The following is a 21,075-nucleotide window of genomic DNA, read 5'->3' on the forward strand; positions in this document are numbered from 1 at the left end:
TATGAAAAATTTGCTGAAAAATCACCCATTTTTGAGCTTTAAATCCGATTTTTTCATTTCTGCGTAGAAATCACTACATATATTGGCTTTTTTAGTCCTGATATATGTATTTGTTGTTCTATTGTGGTCATTTTGATACCTCATTTGTCTCCTTCGGTTGAAAAATGTTAATGTTATGACTATTTTTCAATTTTTAGTGAAATTCGAGATGGCGGCCATCTTGATGACGTCATAACCGAAGTTCATCCCAACTTATGCAATGTTAACATTTGGATTTGTGATCAGTGGGTCATAAGGGTTCAGAAAAATATTGGTTCGGAGGTTTGGGGGGGGGGGTGCATGTGGGACCCTCCTAGCCCATGGCCTCTATGAATAGATATTCAGATTTTAGGCAGTGCAATTCTGTAACTTTATATTCAAAATATGACATTAGACGTCAAAAATAATAAACGAACATTTTTACATGGCTTCAATTATTTTTTGAAAAAAGTGTACATTTATTCGAGGGCTTCTGGGGGCCTAGGCGGCCCCCAGACCCCCGCCCTTCTTCGCTTTATGTCCATATCAATATTAAGATTTTGATATTGCAATTCTGTAAGTAAAAAAAAATCAAAATCAAAACTTCAAATAAAAAAATATGACACGAAAACCATAAAAAAACATCCTGAAATGGCTTCAATTATTTTCTTGAAAATGTGTTCATTAAATCCTCAGAATGCAGGATTTTGCACCATTTATTTGAGAGCTTCTGGGGGCCTAGGCGGCCCCCAGACCCCTCGCCTGATTTGCTTTGTCCCACGCCCCCTCTAACCTCAAAACCTAAATCCGCCCCTGGGACCATCCTCTATAATCAATTAATTTTTGTGTTGTCACTAAATTATACTTGATTAATGTTAAATTTGGTGAGATAGTGAAGAAGTTGATTTAATTAGTTTAATGAATAAAAATAGTCGCAGTACCAGGAGCAAAAACCATCGAACATCGGTCAAGACCTTACAACTGCCCCACATGGAATTTAAAGTCATAGAGGTGATGAGAATTAGGCGACATTCATGTCGGGACATGGGGACGGGGTAGCATTTGGTGTGGGGAATGGCAAAATGGGGTAAGGATACATCTTAATGGTCAGTAACGTATTGGATAATAAGGTGTCAAAAGTTCAAAAATCGTTCATGTGGAGCCGTTGACTGTTTTATTATATAATGCTTGATAAGTCTTTATAGATTTTGTTAACTTGGTATTTCTAAATTACTATCACGTATTTGTAAGTGAGAAATTCCTACATATCAAATTAAAAGGCAGATGGAAGGGGATAATTTGAATTCTTTCTATCTATAGGTTTAATGTCGCTTGACATTTAATCTTGTCGAAGGTCACTGCTGGATCCCTATTTAACAAGGAGAACGAGAAACCACAGGAATTTCCCGTTAAATCTACTTTTTGTTTCGATCTGAGTCAGTCCAGTCCTGGTGGCTCTCGACCACGTAACAAACCGCCACACACAGGAAAGGGTTACACGTGGTGCAGCTCCCCATCTGTCCCTACCAAGTGGCTAATACACTTGTACCCCGGGAGGGAGGGGCGTCTATAACAATGCTATCCCGTATGTACATGTGGATATATCGTTCAGAGTCTCTCACGATATTGTTGCACTCATCTGCTCCCTTAACCCCGTTTCTGTCACATCTTACACGCTCTACATGTACCGTCAAAAGTCGTACATTAAATAACATATTTATTGTTCACACGAATGCAATCAGGGGTTGAAATCACAGGGACATGGCTATAATACATACACATTTATAAACAATTGGTTGTAAATTGGTGCTTGATCCCAGTGAATGAAATTGGAAGATGGGAGGGGGTATAAGACGGATGGCAACGTGATACGTAACTAAAGACTGACCATGATAAGTTTTCGATAAAATTAGGTCGATTTTTAGTATTTGAAACAGTCATGAGCGTTTTTAATATACTGTTAATTAATCAGATGGTTGGACGATACCAGTATAACATTTTTTATGTGTCATTGTTTTAGAATTAGTCACTAAGCTTACAATGTAGATCGGTTGTTATTTTCGGTTTCCTATGTTCAGAAGGGTGATTTAATCAGATTAATTACTATACTATACGATGTAGAACACATGTATCACGTATATACCATCACACTAGCTGGTAGCTGACACCTGTGTTCACATAGATATCATATTTACTTTGAATTTTGCTCTTCCTCACTTTCCGGTAAATGTTATATAAATAATAAACATTTTTAGCGAAAAAATCCGATTTATGATTTTAGTTTGATTTTCATTCTCCTTTAATATTGTTATCTTATTTATACAAAACTTCAACCAATACATTATAATAATGGAAAATATGATATTACTAAACCAAGTGATAAGAATTTGAGAGTCTACTTTTTGGAACACCCGTGCTCTTGGAAAAAGTTTTTTCTCGTTGCGGGGCTCCATTTATTTTGTATTTTTAAAGTAAAGCATAACATATTTATCGGTGGAGAAAATACTCCATTATTTTACAGCAGAATCTTATGATTTTGTACTACACGTAATTATATTGTTTTCTTTAGTAGAACCACAGGATTTGATTACGTAGCTATATACTTCAATTTTGGTTATATAACACGCATTTTTTATTGGCTTAGAAATTTATTTTATTAGCCCATGAACGAAAGAATGACGGCGCAATGTTTCTATGGAAATTAGAGTCCCAAAATGAATTCGGAATTTTGAATAGGTTATCTTTTCAAGATTGAATTATAATAACTAATTTGAATATTATTTTGGTTTATTTAGATTGTACTCGATTTATTTGTCTAACGGGGTCGGTTTATAGAAGGGAGACAACTTGGGAAAATAGAGGTTGATACAAATTAGACAATATATGTAATACTTGTCTGTATAACACTAGAATTCAAAGCCTGCGATTATATAACCGTTTTAGTCTGGACGCTTAATTTGTTTGTATTTGTAAACACGTTTGTTTGTGTTGATATCGTCAGTCAATATCTTTTCCGGAAAAGTCAGTCAAGTGAACATATCTTTTTCACTACTACAGTAGCTATACGATGACTGATTTGTGTCATTTCATCTTTATGTCCCGAAATTCAAGGTTTGTTAATTTTCGTCTCTCTAATAAGCGTGTTTCATCAATTTCGTCTTTTATTTTTCATCTTTTCGCATCGGAAACAGGAGATACTGAAATAGTTGATTTTCGTCTTTTCACAACGAAAAGATGAAATGGTACTGATCAGCCACCGTAAGAGTAGAACCTTGGCAGTCTAGACAGTTTGGTTTGTGAAAACTTTGACAGCTGCTAATACTAGTATAATATTACCGATGGAGAGGTCGTTTTCCTTCACGTCTCCCTAGTTTTGCGTTCGACACGGAGTTCCGTTTCCTGGCCAAGACACACCATAGACTATACAAGGACATAGTCATTGAGATCCCCCGCCAATGGAGATATCAAAGCTGAAGTAAGTTTGATTGTGGAGACTTATGTGTATGAAAAAAAAACCCAGGAAAAGGGAAGTTGAGCTAAAGAAAGATGGAGTATAATTCAAGTAGAGCGGGGCTGCAATTGTTGAATCAGGTATACAGCCTTGACATTTATGTTAGACTATATACACAAAGATGGGCGGAGTTTTGCAAAGTAACATTTACCATTTACCATGATATTTTCAGCAATGTTTCCATTGTAACGGAAAAAGTGCAAAAAATGAAAACCTAAAAATAGCAAAAGGTACTACTAGACCATAAAAAGAATGTGTCTATGAAGTTTCGTGGAAATATCTCTGCTGGTTTTAGAGTAATGCTCCGGAAATGAACCTGGTACAAAAATATGATATTTTCAGCAATGTTTCTATGGTTACAGAAAAAGCACAAAAAGTGAAAACCTAAAAATAGCAAAAGGCACTACTAGACCATAAGAACAATGTGTCTATGAAGCTTCATGGAAATATCTCTGCTGGTTTTAGAGTTGTGCTCCGGAAACGATTCTTACATAAAATTCTGCCATTTTCAGCAATGTTTCCATGGTTCCAGAAAAAAAGTACAAAAAGTGAAAACCTTTAAATAGCAAAAGGCACTACTAGACCATAAGACTAATGTGTCTATGAAGTTCCATGCATACATCTCAACCGGTTTTCCAGTTATGCTGCGGAAACGAACCTGGTACAAAAATATGATATTTTCAGCAATGTTTCCATGGTTACGGAAAAAGTACAAAAAATGAAAACCTGAAAATAGCAAAAGGCACTACTTGACCATAAGAACAATGTTTCTATGCAGTTTCATGGAAATATCTCTGCTGGTTTTAGAGTTGTGCTCCGGAAACGATTCTTACACAAAAATCTGCCATTTTCAGCAATGTTTCCATGGTTACAGAAAAAAAGTACAAAAAGTGAAAACCTTATAATAGCAAGAGGCACTACTAGACCATAAGACCAATGTGTGTATGAAGTTTCGTGGAAATATCTCTTCTGGTTTTAGAGTTATGCTCCGGAAACCATTCGTACGGACGGACGGAACCCATTTGTATATCCCCCGCCAACTTCGTTGGGCGGGGGATAAAAATTGTTTAAGTTCCTACTGCGAGCTCAGCATAATAGGAGTGGAACGACTGGTTCGCCCGTTGTCCGTATAATGTGACCGGATGGAATATTCTGTCCAGTGTCCGTTCACTAGTTTCTACATTCCTTTTTAATTCGTTATAGACACTGCACAGACCAACAACAGGGTCTGTATACGAACACTAGTTCCTTTTGGTATTCAATTGTTATTCTGAAATATTTACGCTCACAATAGCCCGAGATACTCTGGCCCTGACACCAGACTTAGACATTATGACAGATAGATGTCTGGTTTAGGGCCAGAGCGCAGTAGTACTCGAAAACCTGGAATAAGCCGACACTGTTTGGTATCGGGTCAGGTAGTCTTCGATTCAGACTGACCACCAAGACGCACCACTAACCTTAGTCTATACAACAAATGAATATCATATCTACCCAAATATAGCAATCCGTCGAGATTAAAGAGTGATTTGCATACTACGAGAAAATGGCGACGACGACGAGGGGAATTTAAAGTTGCGGAAAAGAAACTACCGTGTTGACACAATAGAACGTGCATGCGTGATGAAATGGATGGCTATGAGTAGATAAATTATTCATTTGTTGAAAAGACCAAGGTAAGTGCGATTCTGATGGTAATATTCACAAATAAAATACCTGGCCCGATAGTTCCAGTTTTATACTATACAACTCAGGCAGAAATCTCGGCTACGCACAAATAAAATATTAGTTATAACTATACAACAAAATTATTTCATCATGGTTTTCTTTTATTTCAATATCACAGTGAATATTTTACATCAAATTATAAATTTAATGAAAACATTTCCTCGAAAACGTAACAACCTTTGTTTACACGAGTACAAGTTAATATAACTAACTCCATTGCGAAATAACTGGATCGGAATAACCCCCATAAAAATGGTGGAATAGTAAATGTTCCATAGAATACTAGTTCATCAGCATATTAATTAAACACTTCTTAATCTGTTCTTTAATTAATTTGTTGGTGTGTGTTATTATTTGAGAAAGATTTAATGTTACCCTCAATAATATATTAAAAACAAATTGGAATCATGGGTAACAACTCTTCATGAAGGGAGATAACTTTAGAATATTCTTTCCATTTCGTTAAGGGGTCATGTGCCAGTTATCCACAAAATTTAAATGCTATAAATATTTACAAAATCTATATTAGTGAATATGCTTATAAAAATATAAATCTACTCCGAGTATTATAATTAAACTTTACAATGCTTAAGATTTACTGTCGGATTTTTACAGAACAACCACGTGCTCTACATGTATACACACAACTAGCAACATTTATATCAGACAAGGATGAAGAGACTATCTAGTACACTCCTTCACGACTCCTTACAATAAATATCATTTTTAATTACAAAAATTTTGATTTATTCTCAAGAGATGAAAAACTAATCTACAGCAACTCAAGATCAACTTCTAGCACCGCTGGAGGCACCGGTTGATTATGATTGTCAAACCGCAAAACGTCACGTGCTCTCTCGCTTACATACTGCGCATGCTCAACATCAGACTCGCTATCACTCCTACATAGCCTATAATGGATTTTACACAGGTTTTGCGGTTTTCAGAATTTTCTTTGACTCCACAAACATATGTACATGATTTCGAACAGCGTCTGTGAGTAAGAAAGACAAACATTCTATCATTGAGAGAGGAAAGCTGGCAAACAGAAGAACGACTAACAGTTATTCTTTCACTTCATTGGTGCAGTTCTGGGACACCGAACCATCAGATAAGAACGGCTACAGTCTCTTTGTGAAACTTGATGGAAAGCACGTGTTTATCTCTATGTTCAATCCGTCGTCTGACTGGTAGTTTGCTGTTAGCTATAACAGTTATCTCATTCCTTCTGTTGATGAGCTTTTAATGTAGATATATTATACATATTTCAGTGAAAACAGATGAGATCATATGTCAAAATTCCATGCTGATTTATGAAAAGGGTGCATTCTGTACCAAACGAACCAACCGGAAGTTAACCGCATTTACACCGGAACTCATTTACCCTTTTAAACAATGCATGGACCACACGCGCATCCACTCACTGACACTTTTAATACAAATAAATAAATTTTCCACCCATTCCGCACATTCACACAGCTCTTTGAAGGTACATAACGAATTTATTTTGTGTAACGCTATCGTAGATTTTGGTCATGTGACTAATTGACACGTGCACACTGGTTCCACTCTCGAGGTACAGCATGGGGTCCTGGACAGTACTCGCCCCTGCTTTGATTGGAGCGAGTTCTGTGTTTTCACAAACATCCATCTTTGGATGTCCGTCGACTTTCATGCAATGATTCACACGAATGTTCTCATTATCACTTGACCGTCTATGGTCAAGGCTTAGTGTCGACTGGACAAAGTAGAATCCCGTCACATTCACCCGGAAGTAGCCGTTGTGGTACTCTATTCCCGTCAGATGGCGCTCCTCTGGGTACTTCCACATCACTATATTACCAGATCCTGAAAACCGGAAACATGTAACGTTAGTGTTGCTGTTCTATTAATAACATTAAGGTAAATACTTTTCAATGTGACCTAGAATATATGATAACTATGTTATAAAAATAAACAGCTTATGTTTGGTTCTGAACTCTACCTATACAATGCATTTGAAACGCAAGCATCACTCACAAGTGAATTCAAAGTTGTCCAATAGACAATCGGTTTGCAATTCAATAAAGAAATCGTGAAAACTTACGTGAAAGGAAGGACGGATCAATCTCCATCTTGATCCCCACAATGGGTACTGTAGGTTTGGCCGCCGTCTGTGGTGGAGCGTACGTCGGGTACTGATGTGGAGGTTGTGGAATCTTAACTGGGGGAGACATCTACAATGACAAGACCGGAAATTACGTCAATATGTATTCAACTGTCTAAATAATTTAAATTTAAAAAGCAGAAAATGCTAATTTATGGTGAGCACGCTTGTCCTGACACATGTATGCAGTTTTACTTCACGACAGCGGGTGTTTTGTGTAAGAAAGTGTTTTGTGGGAGTGGGCTGTTTGGGTTGTCAAGAAAATCGGGGACATTTCTGAAGTTAAACAAGTGTTAACAAAGTCGGGAATAGGGAAAGCACTGTAAGGATAGGGTAGGGGAATTGGTGCAGTGGAAAACCCCGGCCTGATCCGGTACCCGAACTCGTGTGTACATTCTTTGACGTCAAGGCGCAAAGTACTCAATGATTTCGCAAGATCAAAAAATGGCCGGACATACCACAGTGAGATATCAGATCTGGAACTGTTTCATTCTAGCATTAGTTGCCAAAAAACATCAATACCTTGTCTTTGCAGCAGAGACAATTAAATTATTTAAATATCTTGGGAAGTTTATCGGTAGATCCCCTTTTATTTATCTGCTACACAAACACTATCAATATCGCACCTGGGAAATCTTACCTGTATATAGCTTGTATTACACATTATCTTTTTAAGTATTTCAGTAGCGACACCTGTGAAATTGTATTTGTGCAGTGTTTGTCGCGGCGAAGGTCAAGGTCAAATAAACCCGGTAAACGTTTTTCCCAGAGACGTTGGGATTTGGAAAACCCGGACCATCAAGGTCACACGGGTGACTGTAAAATAAGGTTAGCTATCTCGGTGTTGTGATTGTACTGTAATATCGTACACTATACGTACCAGTTACGCCGACAAATCACAAACAGAACACTGATTTTAGTCTGTGAGACAAAACCCAGCAATCGGCGGAGTCCGGTAGGAGATAAACCAGAAACTTAAAATAATGATAGCCTATGTGTACATGTACATTTAACAAATTAGACCCTGATAGATATCTATTAGTAGTAGTTTTAAAGTATCTACTGTTTGTTATGTATATTTTTGCTTATACAGCAGAAATATCAAGATACCACTTCACTACGTCAACAGTATTTACCATATAATTAAATAGGCATATTAATTAATAATCAAGACTGACCTCGGTTTATAACATGTTTAAAACATCGACAATGGTCTTCTATTTTCATGATTCTAATCTTTAAAGAAAACTATAATTAAGATACATGCACTGCAATGCCAGAGTCATTTTTTGTACGATATGTGTGACTTAACAAAAGGCTAACACAATATCGCCATTTTAAAATCTGGGTCAATTCCTCTTCCTTATTTTGTATATTATTTATTGTTCATTTAGATTAAGACTCAAATCTTAACTTTTAGGAGAGATGGTATATTCTGAGTTTTGAGACCCTGACTGGTACAAATACTGAAACTGTTTTAATTCTTATCTTCGTTGTACCATACTTAGATCTGGGTTTTATAAGACACAGACTCAAGCGAACTTCGGTTTTCATTTTTACGTGAGAATATTTTATAAGTCAGAACTGGGTATGTATTTAGTCGTACAAAACGTGTCATTCAGCGGCACATCCATACGTATGATTAAGCTGAATTATATATCTAGGGTTAGCTAAAACCACATCCGTAAACACTTGTGTATTTACTACTGTATATAGCACAGGTAAATGTCTAGGATGACTCACGCTAATTTTGACATGGACCCCACACAAAATAGCAATTCCCCGAAAGGTTAATATTAAATCACAAAAAATAAAACCGAAACTGCTGACGTTTAGAAAACATGTGGAGTGCAACGACTCCACGAGTCTACATTTTAGAGGATAAAGGTGTTTTATTGACTGGTGTTGTATTTGTGTAACTTGTGTTATATTTGTGTAGGTTACAGGTGTTTTATCGCCGACAGACACCGCGTGCTCGAGATTACATGTAACATTATCGTCTGTACATTCCATGGTTAAGATTTCATCATGGTTATACCGGGCTGGGTAGGCGCTCCTGTTTATAGAGGTCATGGGGTCAATATAAAATTAGGGGGGGGGGGGGGGGGGGGGGGGGTTGGTTCGGGGTGGGGAGGTGAGGAACCGGGAAATATAGCTGGTATAAATTAAGAAAAATCTTTCCCGGAGATATGTGAGAGGAAGGGGACATTTTAAGGATTGGCTTTGTGAACAATAAAATTTGCTGATTCAGATATATTTTTATGTGAAACATATTCATTGACATTGAACTGAAGTTGTGAGTTCTCTAGACATTATAGAATGTTAAATATTTTGGATTTAGCAATAATTGAATTTTAATTGGTGTTTTGGTAGATTTTGAGCGCTTGAAAACATTATGCATATATGAGCACACAATATACCCGAGTCATTTCATAATATTCACCATTATATGAAACACAAAGAAAACAACCATTTAACTGGTTCATAATTCAGAATTACATTAAAAGTAGTTTACAATAATAGAAATATAAACAATGCTATGACTTACTGTGATTGGATGGTTGTCGTCCCGGTGGTGACCCGATGTGTGGTCTTTGTCTAAATGATCGCCATGATCAGAATGGTGAGAGTTTAGTTTGTCTATAAGGAGCCATGCAAACAGTCCCATCCATATAAGCTGTAGCACAATCAGTAAAACGAGACAACACGATTTGTTTAACGGACATTTCGAAGTTTTGCTAGTAACTTTGGAACACGCGTGGCTTTGCGAAACACCGCATCCCTCCATAGACACACAGCAGTGGTCTTGAGAATGTAGCTGTTTTTGATACTGTCCACTAACAGTGTGAACGTTCTGATGACCATTCGTCATTTGGTGTTGAGTATATTGTAAATTTCTTTTGTTTTCTTTTTCACACTGGCTCAGGTCCACGTACGAGTCCATTTTGCCGTTCTGAGAAGGAACGAATGAAGCAGCGTATCCGTTCACATGTCCGTTTGTTACGCTGTATTGTCCGTGACATGGTTTTTGATCATAATTAAAATGGTTATATTGATCCGTCGGCTTCAGGAGAACATGGGCACTGTCAACAGGACTCAGGCAGTGTTCCTGTTCACTTGGGCATGTCGGAGGTTTCACCGAAACTTGAAGTTTCTTCACGTTTTTTTCCTGAATTGAAGTTTTCTTCTTTTGTCCGTCTTGTAAATTCACCTCCTGACTGCTACACTCCTGGGCTAGGGTACTAGTCGGCATGTTGTAAGATTTCTATATAGTATATTTACTTCTGTTCACGCGACAACTGAGGACATCGTAGTGCGACCCTCCTAGTTAAACGTCTAAAACGTTTATGAATGGGCCTGGGTTTTGAAGGGATTGATAGTGTGTACTGTGTTTAGGAATTTCCACGTGGGCGTCATATCTAATAATAGCGCCCAATGGGAAAAACTCTCGTCGGGGAATCCCCTAAGTTTTCTGAAAGCGTGTTTCAGCATGTATAAGGTCGACAGTGGTATTCAGATAGAGATATCGACTCGGTAACGATCTGATAAGTCTACCAAACACATGTATACACACACTACTGAAAAGACAAGTCTCATGTAAGTCGATCCATATAATACATAAGCGTGATATGGACGCCAGTATGAAAATATTTGAATGTAAAATACCAAGACCGGATTACAAATAAGACACCGACAATATGAAATGGTGTGTATTTTTATAACAAAAAGTGAAACTAAGGGGAAGCCCGACTACGTATACATTCATAGTAAAACATTAATTGATTTACTATATTATTTTTAGATGCAAATGATCACATATTTCACCTGTAATTGATTGAAGCTTGAACCGAGTTCGGTTTTGGTGATGCAATTAAATGTCGGCATGCATAGCTAATTACATCAGCCACTACCACGTTTATTGTATATATTGTCACCCCTTGAGACGACGATATGTTTATATAGAGCACGTGGAAAAAGAAAAGATTGTTATAGACACGACATTCCACACCTGCCGAAGACCTAAGGATTACATCAGCATTATAAATAGAACGCATACATATTTGATATACTATACTCGACTTGTTTAGAAGTGCCACATAAATGTTTTGTTTGTCGGTTTTATTTCAATATTAGATTGCACGTGAAATTAGTTCAGATATTGATAAAATTGCACCCATAAATTAATAATGTTATGTGTAATATATTATTATTCGTTTCCGATTTCAGATGTAGCATCAGTTTTGTTTTATTTATTTTGTATCGAATGCCAAGTTGAGCGCAACATCTATGAAAAGATTGACTATTCAACATGTATACCCCATGGGCTACTATCACTGACGTTATATCCATCCATCTACTATCTCATAGTAAATCGTATAACTTTTGATGGTTTTTAAGTTGGACGTAAATCTCTCTCTCAATAGTCTTCTAAGGAAGTTTTTACAGGCCAGTGATTGGTCAGACATTTTCTCCTGAACTGCTTTCAGTTTTACTTTGAGATAGTCCAGGGGTGGATATAACGACAGTTATACTAACCCCTGGAGTATCGAGGAATCTAAAGTTGATAATTTCCATTACAAGCTTAAATATAAATAAAATGTTGAAATGCATGTAACAGTCACTGCCAGGGGAAAGCCTTTGAAAAGTTTACAAACAAATCCGGGTACGCCCTATAAGCACAATACGGCCGTAGCTAAAATAGATCATATGACCCTGGCGAAGGCGGATGTATGATGTAAACGTTTCTGGTATTGCATACTCTTTTAAGTTTGTTAAAAATGTTCTGGATTGTAAAAAAGTATATATTTAGGCTAATGGCTGGCATTGTCATTAAAATGAAGTGATATCTCGATTCGAATCAATCTCTCCCAGGTTGCATTGCGGTACACACATTTCACCTCTACAATGAACCCTGGGAGAGATTGTTGGTCCTGGATAGATGTTTTTTTTTTAAACTTTTTTATTACAGAGTCATCTGCTCAAATCGCGACATTCTTTGGAAATATAGCATGATTGTTATCGAATTGCCACCATTTTTAAGTACTGTTTGTGTTTAGTTAAACATAGTTATCTTTTTCAGAGAAAACTGAAGAGCAAACGTCGTGAATACCTCACATAAACTGATGACGTAACAATTAGCGCCTAGCACAAGATAACTATCTGTAAACATGGAATGATTTTTTTTTCATCAACCGGACATTGTGTTGACTGCGATCCATCAGCGTCAATTAACAAGTTTACTATCGATAACCCCATCCTATTTATACACTTTTTACATAAACCGGACTCTCTAATAATTGCAATATGTTTTTGTGTGATATCTGATTAAATTATAGTTCATTATGATAAAACTATATAATTAATTAATGTTTTGATACATTAAATTATTTTGTTACAATCTCACCAAACTCCGTTACCAATGGCATGTGAATATCGCATGCCCATATAAGGAAACCTCTAATTAAGGATGTATAATAGTACATATACGTAGGTTTACACAACAATACACTTGAGCAGGAAACGCTATATAAGTATTCCTCTTCACCAAAATACACCACATACTTAGACATAACAATCTGCCCATACAGGGGCTACTTTAAAAATAACGGCCAATATACACGGACTCTGTGTCAAAATAGGTTTGTTTTTGCATATAAGTGTGTTTTCAGCAATTGTCAACAAGGGGTGCTTTTTAGACGAATACAAACACATATTTAACGTTTACAATTAGCGTGACATTAATTGATTATCTACCGTTCATAGTAAACAACTCGAAATGCGTTTTTAAAAAGAATCGGAATTATTGTTCTCAGCTGTAATGCAAGTAGAGACTCGCGACAAGATAACATATAAAATGATTAACGTAGTTGCAAAACTTCGTGATACTTAGTAAATAGTTGTCGTAGAGTTACAAGACAACATGTCGTGAGAGCGGTGGTGCGTGTCTGTGGGCAGTGTTATAGGTAGTATGTTTCAGCGAGACCGCACTATAATATAACGAATAACTGCCACTTACTATCACTGCCTCTACATCGTCAGCTGCCGAGACATCGTTAGTTTATTTATTTATCGCCACCATATCATTTAAAATGCAGTGATTCAATGTGTAGCAAAACTCTGGTGTTGCAATAATAATATGCTCATTAACAAACCTGTTGTAAACAAAACTATAATTTACTATGCATATAGATTTCCTTTAAAAATATCTATTTAGATGATAGTTTATATTCTATCCACAATTGATCTTATTCACGGATTATCATTTATCATGACGCTACATGGATTGCTTCAGGTCTACTTCCGGAACTGACGTGACGTCACAGGACCAATTAGTGTCTCGCGTATCACGAAGTGTTGGGCAGGTCAAGTGTATTAGCGACTGTGTAGGTTTGTGAGGCCTGAATCATCAAGGGCTGTGGTAATGATATATAGTACTCGTCATCACTTTATATCTAACAGTGCTCACTAATATAGATAAATTATCATGTCATCTATAGTCTTTTATACACACGATAAAAATATGGATTTTGAAAAAAAAACCTTTCTGTGATTTTCAATAAAGAGTAAAGACAAGGCGCCTTGTCATTAAGATAGCTGTCGCTTTATGGTATTCGTAAGGTTATGATTTTTATGATTAGATTACATTGGTTTGATATATATTTATCCGTTTGACCTTTTCATGCATGAAGTCTTCTGTTTAATACGTTTTGTTTTGGGAGGCTGCTGTAAGGTTGTCATTGTTTTGATGTGTTTTACAAAGAGTCGAGACCTGAACCACACGACGGCGACAATTTGAAGGACTTCATAATGTAAGCATCGATATATTGGTGATGAATCCTTCATCGGCGTCCGATTCCCCCTGATTACTGTGCAGGAGTCACGAGTACCACATTTGAACACCCAGATGGTAATTACAAAGTCAAGCTCCTTCACCACTTTATGGCATCATAATGAGAAAAAAATCTCTCCCGAATAGCTTGCTTGAATTCCAATGTGTTCGCTAATTAGGTCAATTTAAGAGCAAAAATCTCCAAACGTTTTCTAGCACAGAACTTGCCTTCGCAAAGTGGTCTAGTTCAGGACCATAATGCCTTCCCTAGTAGGCTAATTCACAATTCAAACATTGTACAGGGCCTCCAGGAATTTTAGAATTCAAATGCATTCCACAAATGGGATGAGAAATTTGAAGAGTTTAGAATCTAGAGAAATTATCAAAGGAACCAAGCTAAGAACCCAAAGAATTCAAAGCCTTCAAATTTTAGTCCAAAGCGTTCCCAATTTTTTTTTTTCCCCGTCCTATTAACAGCCAGGGTCATGTAAGGACGTACAAGGTTTTTTAAGGATGGAGAAAAAACCGGCGTACCCAGAGAAAAACCGCCGATCAGCGGCCAGTTCCTGTCAACAGCCCCACACGGGATTCGAACTCACGACCCAGAGGTGGAGGTCTTTGTGGTAATATGCCCTCCACCTCTCCCAAATGGACAAACTAAGAATTCAAAGCCCTGTTCATGCAGCAATTCAGGTCGATGTGTAGAAGAATCAAAGTGACACCAAGTCGCCTATATTATACAATAATAAATGGACAAACTAAGCATTTAAAGCCTTGTTCAGAACCCTTGCTTCCACAAAAATGGGAACCTAAGGAATAGAGCCCTGTTCAGAGCGCTCCCCGAAAATAGAAAATAATTGGATAATGGTTTCCTTTTTTGCACCGCCTTCAGGATTAACACACACTTTCGTATTCCGTCGTAGGACTTACTTTCTCGGGAGCATTTCCACATTCATGTGACACGGATACATTATTTACTTGTAAATTTTCTGTACACACTTTTGTTCGTTAATCAAAGCAGTATAGTTTGTCAGTGACATTACATCTTCTATAGATATGACATTTTGTTGCACAACTCCCTTCAAAGGCGATGTCTCCAGTTGTCAATAGTGTTAAAATTGAGGTCATACAGATTGTGAAATACACGTTATAAGTTCAAATGCATGTATTTTTAGAGGTGTCACCTCACTGGACTATACGATATTAGTCACCCACGTAGGGTTCATTTGCGGAATGTCTTTCATGTTAGAATTACCTTAACCCATGATGAAAAAATTGAATGGGTCCCGGGGGCTATTCTAGGAATAAATAGATACCATTGAGTAAATAGTGTAAAACACATTGATATGGTTTTAATGTTCTGTGGATGATCCCGATAATAATCAGACCGTAAATATGACATCCTATTCGGTAGATTCAGAGTAAACAATATCAACATGACCATGGGAATAAGTTGAATTCTTCATAAATGGACCTACGAGTAAAACCTGCGTTAGTGACCACCTCTGCATAGGCACTGATTGCTTATCCAGAAGATCTCTTTCTCGGGGTCCATAACGGTCTGTTATACAATTTACCCTGCGTATTAAGTACATTTTTCTCTGTCTGTTGGGAGGCCATTATAGACATGTACACTGTATATGATTGTACACATATACATGTATATTTTAATGTTTATGACGATGTGAGTTCAGTAAAACTATAACTCAGTGTATCAAATATTTAGCTAATTTTATTGTTAACCTCACAAACACTAGAGTGTACTCAACACACTGACATGAAGGGGTAAGTCAAGTTATTTTTTGATATTTGTTTTTGTAAATTATGATTAATTAACGACGAGATACACAGAACATAAAACAGAATGTATCTACGTAAGGTGTTATACATTGATTCGCCAGGGATTTTGTCTTTAACAATAACACTACTTCTTTGTCTTTGTCTAGGCAATGCATTTCATGTATTTTATCGACAATACGGATATTTACTAAAGCATGATAAATTTCTTCCTTTTATTATAAAATTTATATCTTTGAGTCAAATCGTCAACGATTAGTCAATGACTCACTTTCGGTATGATGTTTACATTAGTTCAATTGTTTTTATTTTTCAATTTCTTTAAACCTTACGGCTCATTGGAAAAGGTACATGGACTGCGTCGCTGCGTCCTGCCTAACAAGGTGTACCACAATAAGCCCCCCCCCTCATCTCCATCTTTAGATTTTACCAAAATGGAGATACTCGAACAGGCAAAGAAATTACAAATACTGGTTCCGATTCTACAGATGATCAAATGAACCTTTTTAGTTCTTTCAAATCATGATTTGTTTCTTTCATTTGTTATTGTTTTATCCCTACGCTATATTTTCATTCCTTTTTTGTAATTCACATAAGGAGGTTAACTCTGAAAAAGCGTACTTGAGCATGCATTAATCGTTATGAACATATTAAATTGGTTATTTGGTATTATGGTAATGCCCAGTAATTCATGTCATTGATCGAACTGTGAAATCATTAAATAAAAGCGTTTCTATGACTACGACAGGTGTCGTAGTTTATCAAGTGCTTATGGACCGCCACCAATCCTAAATTAGCTAATTATACATTGTATACGACAGGTAATTTGTGAGAATTCTAGCTCCTGCTGTCAACCTTTCATTGTCATTGACATACAAGTGGATTCCATTCTATAGAAATAGTTGTATATAATCGATTGCCTTACAAACATCGGGCTGGCCTAGAGGGCCCGCCCCCACACAACGCCATGTTAATCAACCTGTCATATGTAACATCCATCTCGAAATCATGAATGAAATTCCTCTCCGAGTATAAATAGACCTGGCGAAATACTCACTCAAGTATGACAGATTTTATTTCAAAAGTAAATTTATGTTAATCTTGAAAAAAGAATGTGCTGATATTAGCATTAATTAAATTCTGCTGTGTCGGCATTTTACTGTTCAGTCTGTATCCAATTTATAAAGGAAATTAATCATAAAAGCTACAAGTTAACAAAGGTGTGTAAGGATATTACGTAAACATCTGTATATATTGTTAATATATTTTACCGGAAGTGAGGCTTCATGTGTGGCACGTGTCGATTTTCCAAAGCAAGAACCTTGTCACGAAAGTGATTATTCATTCGTATTTGTACACATTAGGGTCTTCGTCTCTTTTGGAGCGCGACTCGGGCCGAGGTGCAATCAATTTTCAATAAAAAAATAAACCAAATTACTGAGATTAAGACAGACGTACAATATTCAAGCTAAAATTGTATTCAATGAAGCCATACCTTTGTTCGATCACTTCCCTTGCAACATTTGGTTTATACTTATGTTATGGGTCAAGTTTGTATCCTATACTATACAAGGGTTTATAAGTCCTATCATTGTACTATACAACTATACAGACATTTATAAAAGCTAGTTCAATGTATACTTAGAAGTAAAGGTTGGGCGCTTTGATTTGTTTGTTTGTTTTTGTTTAGATTCAAAGACATTGTGCATTTCAGCATTGCTCGCAAAATCTAACTGGTGGTTTAAAAGATTAACAAACAATTTAGTCTTGGACATTTATGAAAATAACGAAGGACAGATACATTTTTTTGATATCGTACAAGAGATGCCAATACATCAGCACTCCCTACAGCACTCGCCTTTGTGCTTATTCACTTAGCTATTTGCACATACTTGAGTTGTATTAGATGCTTGCTTACACCCATACAGAAGCTGTCACGGGAGGATGTGTCATACCACACAGAAAATGTTCTATCAAGTCATCATGTATAGAACTTCCGGTCAATACTCAAATAACATGGAAAATGGAATTAACATTTACCAACTCAACACCCAGAAATCGTGTTAATTCTCAGTAACCGCCAGAATTTTTTTTGTTGCGTCGATTTTCTGAATCCCTATCAAACTGGCTTTATCAATTTCGTTGTAACAAGTATGCATTCAGTTTATAAATAATATCATGCCATTAAGTAGTCCGCTAAACCTGCCTATATTATTAGGCTTTTTCATATTTTTTTTGCCTAATACATACTAGGAAAAAAATGAAAAAAAGCCAAATAATATAGGCAGGTTTAGCGGACTAGCCATGAAGCTCTTCCATTTTTTTGAAAACATTATAAATATCTATCCTATTTGTCTCTGTAATTTGTCTAATTTTAATAGACATTTTAAACTGTGAAGCACTTTAGAACTACAATTTTTTATAAAACATATTTATGATAAGATATGTTGTATTAGTACAGTGTATATGTGATTTGTAAAATTTTACGAGAGACAAAACATCAATAGATTTCTGCTAAGGCAGAAATTAGGACAGTGCGTTAAGGTTCTGTACATAATCTATTATTAGCATATGACACAATTTTAGCAAAAGGGTGCAGCAGACACGGAACTTTCATCAGATAACCGACGACACATGGATAGAATTCATTCCATTCTTTATCAAATAAAATGGAAGTATCGTAACTTTAAACGATGTGTCTTATTTATTCAGTGCGTATAGTCTATAACTTTCAGGGAATGACATGCGATATATTCCACAGTACAGTTGGCTATATGTCGATTATCATTCATGAATGACACGAGAACAGAAAAATTAACACCTTGCAAAAATGGCTAATTAACCAATCTTTTACGGGAAATATACATATATATTTAATAATGGCCGGATGTACTGACAAATTGATCTAGATCAAAGTGAGGAAAGTTGTCTATTTCTCATTATGTGGAATGCACTCTGACCTGCTGATTGTCGGAAGCAGGTGTTATGTACTATCGCCATAATCACAAGTTCATGTTGCACTTGACAGCCGAATTACCTATCTCTACAGGTATACATGATGCGTCATCCTTGACAACAACCGCAAACAAAAAGGTCAAAGGCCAAACTGCAGGTGATAGGTCATATTAGTGTAGACGACATGCTGGTGTTCCAAGCCTAGTCAGCTTGATCGTATAGTCGGGGTTTGAGGATACATGTTAACAAAGCTTTTAAAGAAAAATACAGGTGTGGAACATGCTTTGTGTTGTGTTTCAGTAGTCTTTATGTGAAGTATTTGTTAAAAGGTGTCTGATCATAAAACATTTATTTACTTTGAATCAGTACTTCTAGTTAAGCTAACTGAAAATCCACTCCACAGACAGATACCATGGTACACAAAGAAATACTCCAAGACCTGAATGACTCACATAATTCTCTGTAGAAACCAAAAGCCGATACACCTGGCCAAACCAGAGCTAATGGAATAATTATGCCGACAATTTATCTCGTACGGAAGAGCGGCTTTACACGCTTCTGTGTGAGTTCCAAGTGGAAAGTCGTCGGTATTAGATGGGAAGTGTGATTAACTAGTGTAGACTTTAAATGTTACGGAAGACGAGAGTTTAATTGTGTGAGAATGTCGGGCATTAATCAGCTTACCTATCAAAGTAATCTGTACGGTCTGTGGTATGACAATGTTACCCTTATCTGTCAATCACATCACATGCGCCATTTAACAATTTAAAGTTTTTTGGTAAACCGGAAGTAGGCCCGGAAATGAAAGTGTCGCAGTTTGAAAGACATAATACTTTACCACAGTGAACATTTTAAAATTGATTTAAGACATTTCTAAAGTCGAAATCATATTATAGGACATACAGAGAGTAAATAGTTGTAATCGATACCATTTTGTGTGATTACTATCAATATACAACATTTAACTTTTTATGCTTTGTCCCTGTGCACGAGCTGGTCCAAATATCAGGATACAGCCTAGCGTATATAACACTCTTAAAGGCCCACTTCCTTTCCGAAACAAATATTAAAAGTTTCTTGAACAATCAGAGTACATATATTGATTGCCTAAGGTTATAACAACAAACAATTCCTCCGTAATCTGTGTTAACAGTGAAGATTCTTTACGCTGTTTTGCAGTCTGGCGTGTGATAGTCAACAAATGTGCGGTAATTAGGACGACGGCGGGGATCATAAAACGACCAGCGTTATAAAAAATAACATTTGATTTAGTTAATTAAATTATTCAGAAGATGGTTATTCATGTGGTATTCACGGTAAGCTAATAACCTTTGGGACTCTACAAAATAGTCAATTTCGTTTTACATTCCCATTAAAAAATTAAAGTCGTTTCGGAAAGGTAGTGGACTTTTAAATGAAGTTTAGAATTATCCAATCGACATTACATTAGTAAAAGTAGCATAATGCTTGATTTCTGAATTTTAAGCTTACGTCTTATATTGTTTCAAATGGTAACCGAAAAGGGATAAATAGGCCTATTTATATTCTTAATAAAGTTGCACTTACAAGTCTCATTAATCAGAATCTAAGTTCTATCGGATCACGTGTTGTATTGTTCGACATATTCAAATATCTCAATAATTATAAGTTTGCAATCTAATCAATGTGTTTTATTGGCATTAATTGCATCCTCGATACTCCAGGGGTTACTATTACTGACGTTATACCCACCCCATCCTCGATACTCTAGGGGTTACTATTACTGACGTTATATCCACCCATCCTCGATACTCCAGGGGTTACTATTACTGACGTTATATCCACCCATCCTCGATACTCCAGGGGTTACTATTACTGACGTTATATCCACCCATCCTCGATACTCCAGGGGTTACTATTACTGACGTTATATCCACCCATCCTCGATACTCCAGGGGTTACTATTACTGACGTTATATCCACCCATCCTCGATACTCCAGGGGTTACTATTACTGACGTTATATCCACCCATCCTCGATACTCCAGGGGTTACTATTACTGACGTTATATCGACCCCATCCTCGATACTCCAGGGGCTACTATTACTGACG

The 21,075-nt window shown here is 36.6% G+C and overlaps 1 protein-coding gene and 1 pseudogene across 1 annotated transcript; both read right to left on the minus strand.

Annotated features, from left to right (window-relative positions):
• Nucleotides 1-21,075, minus strand: part of LOC138308258 (uncharacterized) — a 465,904-nt pseudogene that overhangs the window by 145,686 nt on the left and 299,143 nt on the right.
• Nucleotides 5,347-10,747, minus strand: LOC138308358 (uncharacterized). The gene is made up of 3 exons (XM_069249349.1): nucleotides 9,952-10,747; nucleotides 7,344-7,473; nucleotides 5,347-7,105 (listed from the first exon to the last, which is right to left on the minus strand). Exons 1-3 carry the CDS (start codon nucleotides 10,654-10,656, stop codon nucleotides 6,729-6,731), a joined length of 1,212 nt encoding a protein of 403 aa, XP_069105450.1. The 5' UTR covers nucleotides 10,657-10,747; the 3' UTR covers nucleotides 5,347-6,728.

Source organism: Argopecten irradians, chromosome 14, assembly GCF_041381155.1.
Source record: "Argopecten irradians isolate NY chromosome 14, Ai_NY, whole genome shotgun sequence".
NCBI lineage: Eukaryota > Metazoa > Mollusca > Bivalvia > Pectinida > Pectinidae > Argopecten > Argopecten irradians.

Coding starts and splice junctions, on each gene's coding strand:
- LOC138308358 (XM_069249349.1), bottom strand. CDS start 10,656: ATGCCGACTAGTACCCTAGCCCAGGAGTGTAGCAGTCAGGAGGTGAAT. Junction 7,474..9,951: donor ACGACAACCATCCAATCACA/GTAAGTCATAGC, acceptor TTGTCATTGTAG/ATGTCTCCCCCAGTTAAGAT. Junction 7,106..7,343: donor TGATCCGTCCTTCCTTTCAC/GTAAGTTTTCAC, acceptor TCCGGTTTTCAG/GATCTGGTAATATAGTGATG.